The following is a 21559-nucleotide window of genomic DNA, read 5'->3' as shown; positions in this document are numbered from 1 at the left end:
ATATATATATATATATATATATATATATATATATATATATATATATATATATTCATTTTTAGTCTAATTATAACCTTTATAGTGTTTCATTGTCGAGTGAATCATTCACGTTCCATTTGTAAATCGTTTATGGTCACACACGGGCATTAATACAATCATAAAGTCAAAACTTTATTGGCATAATTGTCGTTCACAATATTTGCTAAATATATGCCAAATAGCATATACAGAAAGTTATTTAGGTTAAGCGATTCACAATAAAGAAAAAAGAAGATAGCTCTAAATCACTTATTATTTATTATTATTATAGGTTATTATTATTTCAATACCTGGTTAGGGCTATTTATTTTTAACGCCTGACAATTATGCCAATAACGTTTTGACTTTTTGATTGTATTTATCCCCGTGTGTGACGATAAATGAGCATGTTTTCATTTACAAATGAAACTACGTGATGATTCATTTCTCAGTAAAACAGTTTAGTATTTATATAGTCTAGTCTATTAATTAGACGAAACAAAATAAAATATGTTCAATTCAACCTTTAAACTACATTCCAGTAAAAATCAGTCATATCATATGTCAAGCATTTACAGAATCATTTACATGAACGTTAAAGAGAGCCAAATTAAGGGGTGGAAACGCACGGAAATAAAAAATATATACAAAAATAACAGGCTAATAAAAATAATATTAGTAATAGTAATACTAATGATAATGATAATGATAATAATATTAAGACAAATACGAAAAAAAGACTATTAGTTAATAGAAGGAATGTAGGCCTATTTTACTGTGTGACGATAAATTATTTCCAAATGAAACTACGTGAATGATTCACTCTTCAATTATTTGTCTATTAATTAGACTAAATAAAATACAATATATGTTAAATTTAACCTTTAAACTGCATTCCAGTAAAAACCCCAGTCATAGAACCTTTACAGTATCATTTACATTCAGAATGTTATGTAACGAGATCAAAATGAAGGAAAAAATAACGAATATAAACGAATAATACAAATATTACGAATATTAAAGAAGGTCAGTCAATGGACAAGATTGTGGGATGCATGAAATGTTTCTTGCAGGGCTATTTAATTTGAAGTAGGCCTACATGTAATACATGTAAACACTTGTGAAAGCTGTCTACATTGCGCACAGACAGCATTAGCATATACAGCATCGCCTATATAATTATTTAATATTGTATTAATTTCTATAACAATTAATATAATAATTTCTTAACTCAAAATAAAATATCTCAAATAATTCTGGGTTACTAATGTCATGCAGGTTTGTTTATTCATTAAACTCGTGGCCACGAGAAATGCATGTTGAGCAAAAATACATTTCACGAAAATAATATAAAATTACAAAACAAAGAAAACAAATGGAATGAGGGATAAGCTTTAAAGTTCACGTAAAAGCCAAATATTAAGCGGCATCCTTCATGTTTTCTTTATTCAGCAAATACTTTACAGTTTTGAATTATGTTCAGCTTCTGTTTTTATGACCATAAATTACAGTTTTTTTTTAGTTTTTTTTTTTTTTAGAAAAACGTCCGAACACCGGTCTCAAAAGTAGAAGCGAAAGTCTTGTTTCCACCAGCGCGGCATTTTTTTATTCACCGTAATTGATGGATGTCTAAAACAAAAATAAGGAGAATCCTAAAACATATAAATATACATTTCTTAAAATAATAACATCTGAACTTCGTACACAACAATACGGCAACGACTTTACAACAGGACACATTATTTTATTTTAAAGTAGCTTGTACACCAATGGATTTCAGATGTCAGGATATTTCAGACCGCATCTCCACAGCATAATCACTCTAATATTAAACATACGGGTCAGGAGGCGGGTCGGGTACAATATTTTATTTTTTTATTCGGCGGTCCGAGTTGCGGGCGGGTTAGTTGAAAACGTCGGTCGGGTTCAGGTTTTTTATCCACTGACCCGCGCATCACTGGTGTCAGGGCCGTGGACACTAATGTTTTGAAAAAAGTGGAGCGAGTGGGGAAAGCTTTCCCCTTCTCCCTGGCATGCATTTGAATGCTGAATTCGAAATGCAACTGAATGCAGTCGGAATCCGCCCCCAGCACCCCCAAAATAGTCTCCAAATGTTGATTACAACAAGGCAACAGACAGCATTCAACACCCCACCCCACCCCCACTCTGCCATTCATTAACATTTCGCTCTTTATACTGCATGCCGCTTAACGCTGATGCCTCATTAACGGCTACTTTTCAGAAAACTGAAAAAAAAAAAGAAAAAAAAAAAACACTTCCCTTTGGTTTCCCAGAACAGACTTAAGCCTAGTTCCAGGCTTAACGAACTTCTTCGAAATAGAAGAACTACTTTTCCACTTTAAAAAAAAGAAAAAGAAAAAAGGTGGGGAAAAATTGCATAACTCACTGGAGCACTTTTGATACTTAACAACTGTATTCGTTGTCAGTCATATAAGCTTTATTGTTTTGAAAAGTGAGCCTTCTGTTTATTTGTCTAAATTATTTTCTATTTTAGGATATAATACTAGGCTATAGTATTTACATGGACATTAGGCCAAATCTACATGGGTTTCTTCCCTTTCACTTCAATTAGTTTTTAAGAAAAAAAAAAAAAAAACTGCATGGGCAGTGCGCCATCTTAATGTACAGCATCAAAAATGTAAGAACAAATCTAAAGACAATAATAATAATAATAATAATAATAATAATAATAATAATAATAATAATAATAATAATAATAATAATAATAATAATAATAATAAAATTAATTATTAACACTCCTAAAAGTACAGTATAGTGCTCAGATACACTTACCTAACCCTAGTTGATACTTTATTTCAACTTTTCAATTATTTCATTAATTTACAAATAAACAAATGCCTTTCCGATATGATATAAGTGAAAAGGGAGACGATTTCGAAAATGATTTCACCAAAAGGCGGACGCGAACTCGAGTCTCCCCCGTCAAAAACGATATGTTACTCGTATTATCACTTGAGCCACTGAAAATGTTGCACAATAGCCTTTTGTAATATTTATAAATATGGCCTATTTGCATTGTGTAAAAACATTAAATAAAAGGCACCAGACTACAGAAAATGGCATATACTAAAGTATTTTTTTCTGTTTTTACATTTTTACATTTATTTTGCTTCCGACGCCCATGCTTGATGATGAAGTATAGTCTATAGGATATAACAAAGTGCTTTTCCAGTCCCGATTCGACGAGGTTTTATTCCGCATCCACCCGCTCCCGCTATATTAACTATATTATTTGCCCGCTGCCTGCTTAGAATAAATTTCTAAGCACCAAAATCGCAAAAACAAATCAAAATAATAATAATAATAATAATAATAATAATAATAAATTAATTAATTAATTTTTAACTCTATATAAACTGTAGTTTATATTTATCCTCTCCATTTCTATTTCTCTCTACTCAAATTAATTGTCAGTGTATCTAAAATTGTGTATCTTAGAAAAAGAAAAAGACGAACTACCTCTTAAACATGCATATCTTAATTTGATGTTGCTTTAAAACGCTGAAATATATAATGTATTTTATTCTGAAGGTGAAAGTTGTCGAGTTATTCAACTGCCTGCGGCGCCGTCAGGATCACTTTTTTCCCCCTTTAATTAAGTGGATACAGCTTACAATACTCCTTCAAGAGTACGGGATTGCTCAAAACTATGCTATTTTACATATTTCTGTTATTTGTGTACAATCACAATGAAAAAACAGATGTGTATGCTATTTGTTAAAAAAAAAAATGGAAACGAGATGCTAGTTTAAGGGCGCATCACAGAAATTGCCTACAATTCTGCATATAGGCTTGCTACTTATTAATTTTATTTTATTTCGTTTTGTTAAATTATTATTCATTAAGAAAATTATATTTCGCATATGGGCATTTTTATTTATTTTACATACAGCTTTTTTGGGGTTTTCTCTGTGCATAAGCTCTGCGCGTGACGTTCTGATGTTTCTGCTGCTTTTTGCTTGTGTACAATTAACCCCTCAAAACGAATTTAGCTGTTATTAATGTGACACAGCCACGTTTCAATTTAAATTTAAATGTAATTTAACACAATCTGGTCGTTAATAGGCTAATAACTAAACGCGTCGGTTGTCGTTTGAAAAAAAAAAAAAAAACAGAAATTAACATTTCTATTTTCAATGCAGTCTAATAAAAGTTCATCAGGAAAAAAAGAAAAGAAAATAATAATAAAACTGCTCCTGCTTATGAATAAATTTTTGCTTGATGATGAAGTATCTAAATAGTCTATACTCTTCTCTATAGGATATAACAAAGTGCTTTTCCAGTCCCGCTTCCACGAGGTTTTATTCCGCATCCACCCGCTCCGCGCTATATTAACTATATCATTCGCCCGCTGCCCGCTTAGAATACATTTCTAAGCACCAAATTCGCAAAAATACTGTAGTTTATATTTATCCTATTTATCCTTTACATTTCTATTTGTCTCTACTCAAATTAATTGTCAGTGTATCTAAAATTGTGTATCTTAGAAAAAGTAAAAGACGAACTACCTCTTAAACATGCATATCTTAATTTGATGTTGCTTTAAAACGCTGAAATATATAATGTATTTTATTGTGAAGGTGAAAGTTGTCGAGTTATTTAACTGCCTGCGGCGCCGTCAGGATCACTTGATTTTTTTCCCCTTAATAAAGTGGATACAGCTTACAATACTCTACTCTAAAAAAAAAACAGATGTGTAGGCTATTTGTAAAAAAAAAAAATAATAATGGAAACAAGATGCTGGTTTAAGGGCGCATCACAGAAATTGCCTAAAATTCTGCATACAGGCTTGCTACTTATTAATTTGTTAAATTATTATTCATTCAGAAAAGAAAAACATATATTTCTTATATGTTATATTTTATTTATTATTATATATAGGTTTATTGGGTTTTTCTCTGTGCATAAGCTCTGCGCGTGAGGTTCTGATGTTTATGCTGCTTCTTGCTTGTGTATAATTAATCCCTGAAAACGAATTTAGCGGTTTACGTCAGTTGTCGGTTGGAAAAATAAAATAACTGAAATTAACATTTCTATTTCCGATGCAGTCTAAAAAATGTTCGTCAGGAAAACAAAGAAAGAAAACAAAATAACAATACAACTGCACCTGCTTATGAATAGGCTATCTTTTTGCTATTGGTTTGAACCATAATTTCAGGAAAGAGGAATCATTGAACTATTGTACTGGTATTTGTGACCAACGCCCCCTAGAGCTGGCCATGGTGTTTGGCTACAGAATGTTGTTCCTTGCGCCACCTGGTGGATATTATATGAAGTGCAACAACGTTGTAAAAAAATCAAAAAAAGCCGCTGCGGTAGGACGCGTGCCCACGCGTGCCGAATTGCAGGCTGCCGCGTGAAAATAGACGCATTTTTAATGGCCAGATCTGTAGTGTGCTTAGAATTTCATTTTCCATTTTCAATTTTCAATGATTTATTATATATTTAAAGTGCAGCATCCTAACTCTTTGAATCTTTTTTCATACAAATAACTATTCATTCTGATCAAACACAGTTCATTTCATAATTATACAAAACTCCACGAATGAAAGAAAATTAAAAAACATATCTGATCTCACTCTGCTCTGCACTCTATATGTGTGTTTGTGTGGTAAGTGGCTGAGTGTAAGGAGGGGGGATGGGTGGTAAGAGAAAGAGTCAGAGAGGAGGAGAGACAGTTAGGGTTAGTCCAAAGGGTTACTGTGAATGCATGTGCCAACTGGGCACCGTTTTCCTGATGCTATCGGGATGGCGACTGCACAGACGGCGAGGGCCCGGTCATCGCTGCTTGCAGCTTTAATTGATTTATTTTTATTTATTTTTTTTTTCAACCGTTTGGGCACTTTTGGGGGCCTTAACATACTCAAAAACTCTTGAAAATTTGCACACACGTTGGAATCTGCCGTCGTCCGGACGCCACAGAGGCTGGGACCCGGGCGTGGTTCAGGGCCTCTACAGCGCCCCCTGGAACACAGTTTGAAATCTTGATGTACTGTGCACACATACTTGAACGTACTGATATGAAACTCAGGACACATATAGAACTCACTGAGCCGAACACCTTTTGTACTCTATGTCATAGGCTCCACCCAACAGGAAGTGAGATATTTAGGGCTGTTTAAAAAGCGCATGCTCTGGAATTTGATGTACTCCTCCCAGGATTTCCATAGGATTGTCACCAAACTCGGTCAGCATGATCTCAAGACATTGGGGATGCTAAATTGCGAGGGGATTTTTGATATCTCGAACGGTTTGGCCGTGGCAAGGCGACAAAGTTATGGCGAGAAATGAGAAACAGGAAGTGTGTAATAACTGTTGCACACGTTGCCTGATTGTGATGAAACTTCACCAGTTTGTTCGTTGTATGATGCCGATTACAAAAACGTGACTATTATGAGTCAAAGTTATAGCGCCACCAACTGGCAGCAGGAAGTGTGTCATTTTCAAAATGCTTTGAAATCAGCCTCTTAATTTTACTCGATTTTCTTCAAACTTCATCAGAATAATGTAAAAACACGGCCGATAAGAATATGTAAAGGGGTCGATGATAAATCAAATGCTGTTGCCATGGCAACGTGTCAAACTTTAAAATTAGATTCCTGTCTTTTCGAGGCAGATAACATGCTTAGAATTTCATGAAACTCAACACACACATCAATATTAATGATAGTTAGACACTGGCGAAAGGCCATAAATGGGTGTGGAGCAGGCACTCTATAGCGCCATCTTTTGACAAAAGTTGGGGGGTTAGTTTTTCCTACAGTCACCAAACTCTGTACATATATTGTTTTCATCAATCTGGACAACTTTCTAAATTAAACTCATTACCTAAAACCAACAAGAAGCCGGCTATTTTGATTTGAATGTGGATTTTTGGAAAAATCAGGCTGTAAACAAATTTATACTCCTACTAAGAACAACAAGCTGTTCACACCAAACTTTTTTAACATAAGGAGAAGATTCTGAAGATGCTAAATTGCGAGCAGATTTGGGATATCTTGAACGGTGTTGACATGGTGATTTTTTAAAGATATTGTAAAAAAGATAACCGTATTTTTTTTTCTTTAAAGTGCAGCATGTAAACTATTTAAAACTTTTTTCACACAGAGATCTTATCATTCTGAGCAAGTGCTGTAAATATCAATTTTATACAAGCTTCTATGAATTAAAGAAAATTAAAAAAAGAAATCAGAAACCTGCTGTCACTCTGCCTGAGTGTCTGTGTTCAGTCACCATTGAGTGACTGAAGAGAGACTGAAGGGGGGAGGGGTGAAAGGGAGAGAGGAAGAGAGAGTGGAACATGCTGTTTTGCTTAAGACCATCTTTGAGGAAAAAATGCACATTGATGTTTAATCTACATAAATATGTCTGATCTTTGAGAGTCTGATATTTTGAGAAAATATAAAGGGTCACTAAATCTTTCATTGTTTGTATTTTGCAGTTGTTGTTTTTTATTTATTTTTTTTACTGAATTGTACCATGAACTTGTCCTATTCAATCACATAGCAAAAGATTAAGAAAAATACAACTTTTTAGCATGAGCGGATTATCTTCATTGATTGACATTTATTTTCATAGTGTTATTGTTATACCAGGCCAGCAGAGGGAGCTCTTACCCACACCGACTGTTGCTGCTCCCTCTGCTGCCTCTATGGTAGCTTCCTGTTTGTCAGCCATAAAAGCCAGCTCAGCACACACACCCACGGCGAAGTATTGATTTGCTGTTGCGGACATTACCAAGCGTTTTCCTTGCTCTCAGGTTTCCCTAGTCTCCTTGTTGTTTTCCCTAGCCATAGTTCTTGTTTTTGTTTTCTCAGTCTTAGCCTTAGTTTCCCAGTTTCTTGTTTTCATTTTCATTGTTTCCTTTGGACTGCCCACCTGGATTTGACCCACGCCTGTTTTGTTGGATTACGCTCTTGGATTGTCTTCGCTGTTGTTGTTTGCTGGTGATTTCGACCCTGTCTGTCTGTCTACGATCTTCATAATAAAGCCTTGCTTTTGGATCCCCACTCTCAGTCGTCCCGTTTGTAACAGAATACTTCGCCAAAGCCGGATCCAGCGGCTTTATCCACCAGCAGAACTACCCTTCAGAATGGATTCAGCAGGAAGTTTGTCCAACCCCGTAAGTTTCCTCTGCTCCATTTTTCAAGATGGCCGTCCTATCGAATGTTATGTTGAGGAATTTATTACGTACAGTCACCTGTGCCCGGTTGCATAAAGCACCTTAAGTTTTTCCCTTAAGTATGACACTTAAGGCATGATTTCCCCTTAACTAAGGGAATGACTTAAGGGTGTTGCATATAAGCCCTTGAACACTGCCCTTAGCTAAGGAAAACCGTTAAGTGTTTTACAACAGCGACGCAGGTTTTCCGTTAAAAAAAATCTACTGTTGCCATGGATACGTTATTTGTTAAAGCAGATAGCGGTGTAAGTTTTCACAAAAAACAATAACATGGTTAAGGCAAACAAAAACGAAAAGAAAAAAAAAAGCCAAATCTGAAAGAGAAGTATCACACGAGACATAAACTTAAAGCGATAATTAACTTAAAACCGAATTCTGTCATTTACTCACCCTTGTTTCCTTCCAAACCCATAAGACTTTCATTCATCTTTGGAAAACAAATAAAGACCTCTCATTACTTCTGTCCATTTCGAGTTATTAAGGGACTCGTGTTAATAAATCTATATTTAAATACAAAAAGACGAGATACTTCTATGCATGACGTGACATTTTATGACATTTTTATTATTTTATCAATCATATTCGAAGCCGGAGGGCGCTCTTGCGCTGACATACCAATCCCGACTCATAGAAGTATCTATGATGGAATATAGCATGAATCGCTGTAGCTAAGCTGAAAGGTAAACAAAATAAATACACGATTGCGACAATATATGGTTTATGTGTCTTTAAGTCATCTCCCGGTAGTATACAGGAAAATACAGAAATAAAATATTACAGAAGAATCTGAATTTTGAGAAATGCATGTAATTTAAGCAATGAATTACATGTAAATAAATATGTTTAACATATAAAGTTGCCGATCGTGTCTGGTAGAATGTTTTTGGATTGAATCTGCTTGCTGCATAACACTTAAGGGAACATTTTTCGTACCTTATGTTATACTTAGGGAAATGACAGATAAGGGGCTTTATGCAACACTTAATGGATTTTAAGGGAAACTTAAGAGAAATTCTAAGGGTTTATAACGTTTCACCTAAAGAAACCCTTAAATAACATTTAAGGGATATTTTATGCAACGCCCTTAAGTGTAAGGGAAATTTAAGGGAGAACTTAAGGGAAATTTACACTTAAGGGGCTTTATGCAACCGGGCACTGACACCTTGTGACGAATTTATAAATGTCCAGTGGTAATCCTGTGGTACTGCAACAGTACAACATAAATTTACCACACAACAAATGAGCATAGCTAAATATGACAGGATTACCACAGCACTTTCTGTTGTACAGTATCACAAGAATTTACCATTAAATGCTATATGTGGTTTTTCTGTTGTTCTTTTTGTGGTAATACAACACAAGCTAAATATGACAGGATTACCATAGCACTGTTCTGTGGTACAGTATCACAAGAATTTACCATCAGATGGCATATGTTGTTTTTCTGTTGTTCTTTTGTGGTAATACAACACAAGCTAAATAAGGTAATACAACACAAGCTTTTATTTTTTTTGTATGCTAAAACCAAAGTTTTGAAGCAGAGATAATTATGATAGGATTACTACAGCACTTTTTGTTGTTGTGCACTATCACAGGAGTACTTCGTCTTAAAGTCGTTTATCGCGTTTTGAAAGCAAAGGTAGCCAGCGGAATTGGGCCGATTGCGGCTGAGTGCCGGCTCTGGCCCAGCAATGGTTGCCGGATTTGGCTAGGCTTTGGATCTGCGGATCTGACCCGATTCTGGTTGAGAAACTGCACATTTAGACACATTTAGCCCGACTATGGTCCATACCTGTAAGTCACAAAAATGTCAAAAATTCAGGTTTTACTCTTTGTGTGAATAATTGGTCCCCACAATGTAGATTAAAACACACTTAACTTAATTACAAAATTATTATTATTATTATTATTATTTTTATTAAATGCTTTAGAGATGTCAAACCTTTTCCTTGTCATTGTTATTTATTTAGTTGTATTACTATTTTAAATAATATTTATATTCATTTTTTAGGCCAACCATGGACTTTGTTTATAATTTAAAAATGTTCCCTTCCTCTAAATTATATAACGCTTTCTGACTGTGTGTTTTTTCTGCACCCCAAAAATAGAATGGTATCTGTCTGTAACAGAGCTAATAAAATGCTTTCAACAGATTAAGGGTTTATGAATTATGTGGCAATTGCAAAAACTGATACCTCAGTATGACATGGTAAACTTTTGGCAAAATATGATTTTTAATGTTATAATCGTGATTTTATGTCCAAATACAAATCCAGAAGCAAAATTTAGTGTGTAGAATGAACCTATTGATCTTCTGCTGACATCTGGTTCTGAAATAAGTGAGTTACACTTTTGTGATATTTTATTAACTGATATGTTATATTTTTAAAAATAATTTTACATACATTAAATATGTATGTATGTATATTTATTTATTTATTGGGGGCCTTGGAAATATAACAAGGTATAATTACCTAAATGTACATCTCAGATGATAAAAATTAAATGAATAAAATTGTTATAAATATAACTTTGACTATTTTACACCTCACGTGCGAAGCCCGCGAAAGAACCAGAGGCTATTTAAGCTGCGATCAGTTCACGTCATGCACACAGCCGGACTCCCTTTGACTGAGTGGACATCGCTCGACGGAAGAGCTTTCCTTAGGTAAAGTATTTTTGTGTACGTAAGTGTAAAATCAACGGACTGTTATTTGAATGTACAATATCTAAAACTACTGTTCACATAAACAAGTCTCTTTCCGTCTTTATTTTTATGGCCCGCTCTCCAGCACCGTTGATTACCGTTAATGCCGTTATCTGTTTGACGTCATTGGCGCAGATCTGCTTGAATGGAGAAAACCTCACATTCATGTCGGTCAAGGTAACGTTAGTTAAAAAATATATTAATTTTACAATTATCAACAGTAACATTTTCACATTTAAATTGTGTTGTCTCACAGATTTGAGAGAGCGCGCGACACTGATGCACACACTGAACGCGCACGAGCTCTCTCTCTCTCTCTCTCTCTCTCTCTCTCTCTCTCGATGCGTTTGAGATAGAGCGAGCAAGAGACGGAAAGACTCACAAACCAGTGTACAGAGATAATAATAATAATTATTGTTTTTTTTAATAACAAAGAATTACAATAAAAGTCAACCTTTAGACCTGCATATACAGGGAAGAAAAAAGTCATATACAAGTAAAATAATTGATTTTAATAATGAAAATATTATATATTTTTCGTTCTTTTTTATCAGATTGTCATCCGATTGTTGTAAGTGATCAATCTAGTCATTCTGCATCTTGGATTTGCTATGTTCAACACACTGATGAGTAAATAATCACCTATTAAAAATCAATACATTTTAATTTGTACAGATATATACATTGTCTGACTCATTTCTTTGTTTTTGTGTCAGTAGCAGCTGAACCCCAAAGGCTCCAGTGCATTGAGCATCTTTGGCACACAGAGCCAACGCTCCCAAGCCTCACGCCCACTGACCCGGTGGGCATTCCTCTGCCAACTGCGTTACCTGTTATGGCAATCGCCATTTTGAGTGTGTGGGCTGCACACTGCGCCCCAGTGGCCTCTTCTGCCCATGAGTCTGTCCACAAGTTTGCTCTGGAGGACTCATTTGCACGCATGTCCGCTGCGCCTATACCTCTTTCGGAGGTGGCGTGCATAGCGGAACTCCACGCTCTGCCCGCTCCGCCAAGGCTTCACGCTCTGCCCGCACCGCCAAGGCTTCACGCTCTGCCCGCACCGCCAATGCTCCCTGCTCTGCCAGCACCGCCAGGGTTCCCTGCTCTACCTGCTCCGCCAAGGCTCCTTGCTCTGTCTGCTCCGCCAAAATTCCCTGCTCTGCCTGCTCCGCCAAGGTTCCTTGCTCTGTCTGCTCCGCCAAAATTCCCTGCTCTGCCTGCTCCGCCAAGGTTCCTTGCTCTGTCTGCTCCGCCAAGACTCCCTGCTCTGCCTGCACCGCCTAGGCTCCCTGTCATCTCTGTCTCGGCTTTTGGGGCCGTTCCAGAAGTCTCTGTCTGCCCAGTAACGGCCACGAAAGCCGTTCCTGAAGTTCTCGTCTGCCTAGTCACGGCTATGGAGGCCACGTTCTCCCATGAACTCTGCCTCCTCTGTCCCCACTCTCCCCAGGTCCCAGTCCATGATGCGGCCGCCTGTTCCGCCCTGGAGGGCTTCTGCGCCTCCTGTTCCGCCCTGGAGGGCTCCTGCGCCTCCTGCTCCGCCCTGGAGGGTTCCTGCGCCTCCTGCTCCGTCCTGGAGGGCCGCTCCGCCTCCTGCTCCGCCCTGGAGGGTTCCTGTACCTCCTGCTCCGCCCTGGAGGCCTCCTTAGCCTCTTGCTCTGCCTCCAGCTCCGCCCTGGAGGGCTTCTACGCCTCCTGCTCTGCCCCGGAGGGTCGCTAAGCCTCCTGCTTCGCCCCGGAGGGCTGCTCCACCCTGGAGGGCTCCTAAGCCTCTTGCTCCACCTCGAAGGACTGCTCTGCCTCCAGCTCTGCCCTGGAGGGCTCCTGAATCTCCTGCTCTGCTCTGGAGGGCCTTTGCCCAACCTGTTCTGCCTCAGTCTCCTGGCCCCCCCACCGCTCCCCTGGACTGTTTCTTCCTGTTGTTTTTTGGAGCCGCTCCTTGGGGGGGGGGGGGGCTATGTTATACCAGGCCAGCAGAAGGAGCTCTTACCCACACCGACTGTTGCTGCTGCCTCTATGGTAGCTTCCTGTTTGTCAGCCATAAAAGCCAGCTCAGCACACACACCCACGGTGAAGTATTGATTTGCTGTTGCGGACATTACCAAGCGTTTTCCTTGCTCTCAGGTTTCCCTAGTCTCCTTGTTGTTTTCCCTAGCCATAGTTCTTGTTTTTGTTTTCTCAGTCTTAGCCTTAGTTTCCCAGTTTCTTGTTTTCATTTTCATTGTTTCCTTTGGACTGCCCACCTGGATTTGACCCACGCCTGTTTTGTTGGATTACGCTCTTGGATTGTCTTCGCTGTTGTTGTTTGCTGGTGATTTCGACCCTGTCTGTCTGTCTACGATCTTCATAATAAAGCCTTGCGTTTGGATCCCCACTCTCAGTCGTCCCGTTTGTAACAGTTATTTATTGAATATAAAATTTTTATTAACAGTTTCAAGACGAACTTTGTCAACAAAACAAACTTTGCTGTAATCTGTTCAAAATATTCTGAAAATTTTACCATTTTAAGATCAGTTATATATATCGCCCCATTACAAAACTCAACTTGATTTTTAAAGATATTTTCAAAGAATGAAGCATTTATTGAGCACTTTGTTGTGTGTTGCTGTACACCCACATGAACTGTGTTCATGTTCATGTTAATTCACAGTACATAAACTAATGTTAAAAGTAGTGGTGGGCCGTTATCGGCGTTAACGTGCTGCGTTAACGTGACACTCTTATCGTGCGATAAAAAAAATATCGCCGTTAATCTATTCTCAAATTTGGGTTGGGAGCTGGGTCTAAACTACGCAAGCTATGATGACTTTCACCTTGATAGTTTAACGCGGATGTATACCAAAGACTATAGAATATGGTCGCGCGTTTACGTCTCCTCCGCCAAAACACAGACGGGGTCGCGTCGTCCTCCATTCATAAAAACCGAATCTACTATAGCGAAATGCCACGTAAATTCGTAGTTTTTTGGATTCATAAATCAAATGTTGGTCTGTCACTTAATTCAAATCGCGATATGGACTAGTGAATGTGAAAACTGAAATGCGAAAAGACCGTTTTAATATGAATCCAGTATGTTCCGTTTGCCTAGCTGTATGTATGAATGATGGAGACGAGCTTTTACTACACGCATACTGAAACACACGTGACGCTCCCGGTAATTTTTGGCATTTGCATCTCACATGAACAGATAAACTCAATCTCCAAAACTGCTGTGAGTGTCACTTTTACCGTTTCATTTGAGAAAACTAGCATCATATACTGTATACACAGAAACTTCACGGCAACCTGTCAAAATAAAAGTACGGTGTAACATGAACGTAGAAGTAGTGGAAACGTAGGGGAAACACTGGCTACCATAGATATACATACGTAGATGTATATTTTTATCACACTGTACAACAATAATACTGTTTTTTTATTACAGTAAGGGCTAAATTTAGGGTTGGGTAGGTGTTGACGTTAAAAAAAAACAATCTAATAGGTAGAAAAAATAATTTCATTGTTAGTTAGTTAGTAAACAGTACATCTTATTGAACATAATTTATTTTCATGAACAAATTATCATAGAACAGCTTTATGAGCTTTATGATCCATTCTCAAAGACTTACTTTTAGTCATTATTTGGGTAGCACACATATTCTGAATGCCTTCAGCAGAATTCAAATTAGCCATTTTAATCTAGATTAATCTAGATTAATTCCAAGATTTAATCTAGATTAATTCCAAGATTTAATCTAGATTAATTCCAAGATTTAATCTAGATTAATCTAGATTAAAAAAATTAATCTATGCCCACCCCTAGTTAAAAGATACTAATTTACCTTTAAACAATATATAAATACTTTTTTTAGCTTAATATTAATTAACATTAATAAATGCTATTTAATTATTGTTCATGTTAACTAATATAGTTAATGTTAACAAATGAAACTGGATGGCAAAATTGTATATATTGTGTATGTGTCTGTGTTGATTTTAAAGTTTAACCCTTTCAATTCTGTAAACTTAAAATCCAAACTAGCAGAGGGTTACTGTGAATGCATGTGCCAACTGGGCACCGTTTTCCTAATTGATTCTTAGTTATGTAGCGCTTAAAAGTGATGTCTTATAACAGCAGTCACCTGCAAAGCAATATCCACACACAAATTGAACAGATAGGTAACGATGACATTTAAGCAGAAGTGGGGGACGTAAAGCAAGCAATAATAACATTTTGTTATCATCATGAATCATGTTCTTATCATCATCATCAGAATATAGGGAAAATGTAGCATATTGGTTCACAGTTGGCATTATCTGAAGTCCTTGCAGGGGGTTAGGTTTATAGCAAACTCCTCCTACACATTTAATGAAATCAACATTATATTTGGTCAGTCTGATCTAGAGGCCTTAGAGATGTTAAATTGTGAAGATCTTGAGTTTCGGTAAAGGGCGTGTCCGTGGCGGCCTGACAAAGTTTGTAGTTACACCATGGACATAGGTGTTATAACTCAGCCATAAAATGTCCGATCTGCCTCAAACTTCAGAGGTTTGGTAAGAGTCCTGGCCTGAAGACACCTAAACGCCAATATTCAGATATTATCATAGCGCCACCTGTTTTCAGCAGGATATATCATATCTTTCACTAACTTAAACATACCAAGGTCAATGTGCACCAAACTTCATACGTTTGATAATAGTGCTGGCCTGAACACATCTACATGCCAATAATCAGTTATAGGCATAACGCCACCAGCTGGCAGCAGGAAGTTTGGCACATTTAAGGGACTTTGATCTATTTTTCCTACATTTACTATATTAAAAGCATACTGCCCACCGTTTGCTGTTTTCCTAAAGCCACTGGTCGGCAGTAAGCCCGGGTGCGAAGGCCCTATTGTTCTTCTAAGGATTCTTTTTTTTTTTTTTTTTTCAACCGTTTGGGCACTTTTGGGGGCCTTAACATACTCAAAAACTCTTGAAAATTTGCACACACGTTGGAATCTGCCGTCTCCATATGCTCTGGAATTTAATGTACTCCTCCCAGGATTTCCATAGGATTGTCACCAAACTCGGTCAGCATGATCTCAAGACATTGGGGATGCTAAATTGCGAGGGGATTTTTGATATCTCAAACGGTTTGGCCGTGGCAAGGTGACAAAGTTATGGTGAGAAATGAGAAACAGGAAGTGTCTAATAACTGTTGCACACTTTGCCTGATTCTGATGAAACTTCACCAGTTTGTTCGTTGTATGATGCCGATTCCATAAATGTGACTATTATGAGTCAAAGTTATAGCGCCACCAACTGGCAGCAGGAAGCGTGTCATTTTCAAAATGCTTTGAAATCAGCCTCTTAATTTTACTTGATTTTCTTTAAACTTCATCAAAATCATGTCAAAACACGGCCGATAAGAATATGTAAAGGGGTCGATGATAAATCAAATGCTGTTGCCATGGCAACGTCTCAAACTTTAAAATTAGATTCCTGTCTTTTCGAGGCAGATAACATGCTTAGAATTTCATGAAACTCAACACACACATCAATATTAATGATAGTTAGACACTGGCAAAAAGTCATAAATGGGCGTGGAGCAGGCACTCTATAGCGCCATCTTTTGACAAAAGTTGGGGGGTTAGTTTTTCCTACAGTCACCAAACTCTGTACATATTATTCTCATCAATCTGGACAACTTTCTAAATCAAACTCATTAGAGTAACAAGACCAACAGGAAGCCGGCCATTTTGATTTGAATGTGGATTTTTGGAAAAATCAGGCTGTAAACAAATTCACACTCCTACTGAGAACAACAAGCTGTTCACACCAAACTTTTTTAACATGAAGAGAAGATTCTGAAGACGTTAAATTGCGAGCGGATTTGGGATATCTCGAAGGGTGTTGACGTGGTGATTTTTTAAAAAATGTAGTAAAAAACATAACCGTAATTTATTTATTTCTTTAAAGTGCAGCATCCAAACTCTTTACAACTTTTTTCACACAGAGATCTAATCATTCTGAGCAAGTGCTGTTAATATAAATTTTATACAAGCTTCAATGAATTAAAGAAAATTAAAAAAAGAAATCAGAAACCTGCTGTCACTCTGGCTGAATGTGTGTGTGTTGTCAGAGTGAGTGAAGCTCAGTGCAGGGGGGAGGGGAGAGAGGGAGAGAGGGTGAGAGAGCTGTGACCCATGCTGCAGACCATCTTTGAGGAAGAAATGCACATATATGTAGTGTAATTACATAAATATGTCTGATCTTTGAGAGTCTGATAGTGCTGGCCTGAACACATCTACATGCCAATAATCAGTTATAGGCATAGCGCCACCAGCTGGGAGCGGCAAGTTAAGCACATTTAAATGACTTATGACATATTTCTCCTACATTTACTGTATTAAAAGCATACTGCCCACCGTTTGCCGTTTTCCTAAAGCCACTGGTCGGCGGTGAGCCCGGGTGCGAGGGCCCGTTCATCGCTGCTTGCAGCTTTAATTAGGGCCCGAGCCCAAAAGGGCGAAGGCCCTATTGTTCTTCTAAGGATTCTTATTTGTTTTTGTTGTTTTTTCAACCGTTTGGGCACTTTTGGGGGCCACATACTTACATACACACATACTTACACATATTCATATGAAACTCGGTACACATACAGATCTCACTGAGACAAATAACTTTTGTACTCTATGTCATGGGCTCCACCCAACAGGAAGTGAGATATTTAGGGCTGTGGAATTTGATATACTCCCCCCAGGATTTCCATGGGATTGTCACTAAACTCGGTCAGCATGATCTCAAGACATTGGGGATGCTACAGTTTTTGCCTGTTGCTTGAACACTATAGACCCATGCTTAGACTACAGTAACACAACTTGAAGCTTTTGTTACCATACCTCAAACACATGTACCCATACTTTAAACAAAAGCGCTGCTTTGCACTCTAGTTGCAATTATGCAACACACTTAGTCCTTTATGCAACACACATGGTCCTGCATACTACACTCTATTTCATACATAAGACACTTCATTCAAAAATGAAATCTCAGGGTGCCATTTGGAAAACACATGTATCCAAAATACAAAACACATCGGGTAATTTCAACCACTCAAATACACACCTGAAGGCACTTACTTGCAAAACTGAACACCAATTAGCCAACTACAAAAAGCCCTCAGTTTAGCCATTTCAAGAACTTTGCAAGCATGGATGGATGGAGAGCAAGAGGAAAAGGAAGAGGAGGAGGAAGAGGAAGAGGAGGAGGAAGAGGAAGAGGAGGAGGAAGAGGAAGAGGAGGAGGAGGGGGAAGAGGAAGAGGAAGAGGAGGAGGAGGGGGAAGAGGAAGAGGAGGAGGAAGAGGAAGAGGAGGAGGAGGAGGAGGAGGTCGAAGAGGCCATGCACGGACCCATAATGCTCATTTTGCAGCCAAAGTGGTAGTTTTTGTGAAACATACCATGATTACTTATATTGAAGTACAGTGTTGTACAGTGGATGATACAGTATATACAGTAAAGTACTGTAAGAAAAATAAGCAAACCGATGACAATATGTGGTTATATTTCTCTAGAATTACTTGAAGACCTTGTGGGGGAGGACGCCAACGCCTGTTCACACAACAGCAGGAACTTGCTGTTGTGGACCTAGTGAGGGCAGACAATGCCATCCGTCTCCACCAGCTACGACAGAAAATACTTGCAGACAGGCAAGTGTTCAACAACATAAACCATGTGAGCACCACCACCATCAGACGCATCTTGGGAAAACACAGCATCACCATGAAGCAGCTCTACAGAGTCCCATTTGAGAGGAACAGTGACAGGGTCAAAGGACTGAATATGTACGGGTAAGTGTAACTGTCCTTTACATTTACAATACAGTATTGGTGAAATCCAGTAGCAGCTGAATATGTACGGGTAAGTGTAACTGTCCTTTACATTTACAATACAGTATTGGTGAAATCCAGTAGCAGCTGAATATATTATGTACCATATCAGTACCACATGGATCCATTCTGAGAGCTACACCGGTACCTGTGTGATGGGGTGAGGGTTCTGTATGTGTAGCACTGTAGTACAGTAATATGTTCTCTTTTTTTTTTTTACAGAGAATTTTGGCCATGGATGGAGCTGCACAGCCTCATGAATTCATTTTCATTGATGAAGCTGGATTCGACCTGAGCAAAACAAGACGACGGGGTCGTAATGTAATTGGCCAAAGGGCAATTGTGCACGTCCCAGGGCAGCGTGGGGGAAATATCTCATTGTGTGCCGCCATAAGCCTTCGAGGGCTTCTGCATCATCATGCAAATCTAGGTCCATACAATAGCCAACATATACTCACATTTCTAGATGCTCTCCATAATATAGTTGTACAGAACGGACCAGATCAGCCCAGGTTTGTGGTGATATGGGATAATGTCAGTTTCCATCGGGCTGCTCTGGTCCAGGCCTGGTTCACCAACCACAATCAATTTGAAGTGGTATACTTGCCCCCTTACTCACCATTTTGAAACCCTATAGAGGAATTTTTTTCGGCTTGGAGATGGCGTGTATATGACCGCCAACCACATGCCCGCATGCCTCTTCTGTAGGCAATGGATCAGGCCTGCAGCGACATTCAGGTGACAGCAATCCATGGATGGTTTCGACATGCAAGAGGATATTTTCCCCAGTGTCTAGCGGGAGAAGACATTGCTTGCGATGTCGATGAGGTCCTGTGGCCAGACCCCAACAGACGGCGGGATGCATGAGCCCACGTATGCACAATTGTCATGATTTTGTGTTTACATTGTAGTGTTTTTTCTATTACTGTATTTTTTTTTTTTTTTAGCTTTATCTGAATTCATGGTACTGCAATGTACAGTGCTGCAATGTATGATATTGAGTAGGCCTATTTGCTTTTTTGGTTGTTTGAAAATGTGTCTCCTGAAAATATGCCTTCTGAATAAACAATGAAAATCAAAGACTGCAGTGTTTTATATAAAGTAGACTAGTGTGTTCCCCCTGATCTGAAAGTGTATGCATATGATGCAAGTATGTGTCATTTTGTCAACAGAGTTACATTTTGACAAAGAAATGTTAGGTTTTGATAGCAGAGTTTAGGTTTTGAGAGTAGAGTTTCAATTTGGCACAGATGTGAATGGTATATTTCCCAGTGTTGTGTCATGTTTACTAGCACTAAATTAATTCAAGTGTATTGCATAGTTGATGTTATAGGTCACTTTTAAAATCACGCATATTTTATAATTATATCCTGGCCATGGATGCATTAATCATTGCATCTGTCTTTCAAAGATGTCAGGTAAAAGGCAACAAACACTTACAACAAACAACACCAGTCATAATCTCTCTCTATTGGAGAGAGATATATTTATAATATGACAATATGTCAGTCATCGTGTGATAACGAAAATATGACTAGGCCTAGACTACTTGTTCTGAGCAGATGCTCAAAGTGATGCTCGGGACTCCAGTGGTTTCCTCTGTGGGTGAACGAGGAAGATGGTGAACAATTTCAGGATGCTTTTTTACATTGGTTGTTGCGTTAAATCTTACCCAGATACAATAGTGCTATTTTCTGATTGGCTATTGTGTAGCCTATTTCTTTTTTTTTGATTGGCTGATAAGTGGCAGGCTCGACTAAGAACTCCAGGGGAGACGCGCTTGAATCCTGCCGGTTCCTTAATCCATAGCGAGAGTGGCGCGGCCAGAGAAATGTTGGGCCAGAGAAATGTTGGGCGCTGCGGTATATTCTGCGTGAGAAATACAATGTGTGGCGGGAGTGCGTGACAATAGACCGAAATGAGTGACTGTCACGCTCAATGCGTGACACTTGAGAGCCCTGTGGCCAGATGTCAGATTTCAGAGGACTCATCAGGTTCCCGTGGTCTTGCGCCGATGGCCGTCTAGGTGACAAGGTCTTCACTGATAATCCATCTTGTGAGCTCATCTAGTTGACATTCAGGGCTGTTGAGGTCATCTCTAGGTACTGATCCACCATCTGAGCTGGGTATGGACTGGATCCAGGGGACTGCAGTGACCATCTGATCTAGTCAAGTCAAGTTTATTTATACAGCGCTTTTTACAATACAAGTTGTGTCAAAGCAACCTTACAGTATTAAAATAATAAGATAAAATGTCAATAAAAGTGCAAAAGTTCCATATTGCAGCAAAGTCAAATTGGAGAGGACTCATCTGGTTCCCATGGCCTTGTGCCGGTGGCTGTTTAGGGTAGGAGTTCTTTCTGATGATCTGTCCCTGGGGCTCATCTAGTTGACACGGTATCCGCTGACATTCGGCTGTAGGTGTTTATCCACCTCTTGGTACGGACTGGATCCGGGGGACTGCAGTGACCATCTGATCTGGATACGGACTGGATCTGGTGGCTATGGTGACCTGGGAATAAGAAACAAACAGACTAATATTAATGTAGATGCAAGAGTTCCAAGTTGCCACAAAATCAGATTGGAGAGGACTCATCTGGTTTTCGCAGTCTTGCGTCGGTGGCCGTCTAGGTGATGGGGTCTTCACTGATGATCTGTCTCTGGGGCTCATCTAGTTGATGTGGTCTCTGCTGACATTCAGGGCTGTAAAGGATATCTCTAGGTGCTGATGGGTACAGACTGGATCCGGGGGACTGCAGTGA

The 21559-nt window shown here is 38.6% G+C and overlaps 1 protein-coding gene across 1 annotated transcript in view; it reads left to right on the top strand.

Moving 5' to 3' along the window:
• The window catches only part of LOC141336902 (uncharacterized), a 33490-nt gene extending 13826 nt beyond the window's left edge, over positions 1 to 19664 (top strand). Inside the window, exons 8-10 of the mRNA XM_073842622.1 lie at positions 18495 to 18735; positions 19020 to 19394; positions 19506 to 19664. Of these exons, the coding sequence (XP_073698723.1) occupies positions 18495 to 18735; positions 19020 to 19394; positions 19506 to 19664 (775 nt within the window). The remainder of the gene's footprint in view (positions 1 to 18494; positions 18736 to 19019; positions 19395 to 19505) is intronic.
• The last annotated feature ends 1895 nt before the right edge of the window (positions 19665 to 21559 follow it).

Source organism: Garra rufa, chromosome 6, assembly GCF_049309525.1.
Source record: "Garra rufa chromosome 6, GarRuf1.0, whole genome shotgun sequence".
NCBI lineage: Eukaryota > Metazoa > Chordata > Actinopteri > Cypriniformes > Cyprinidae > Garra > Garra rufa.
Note: the sequence above shows the minus strand (reverse complement) of the source record. Positions and strands in the feature narration are given on the sequence as shown.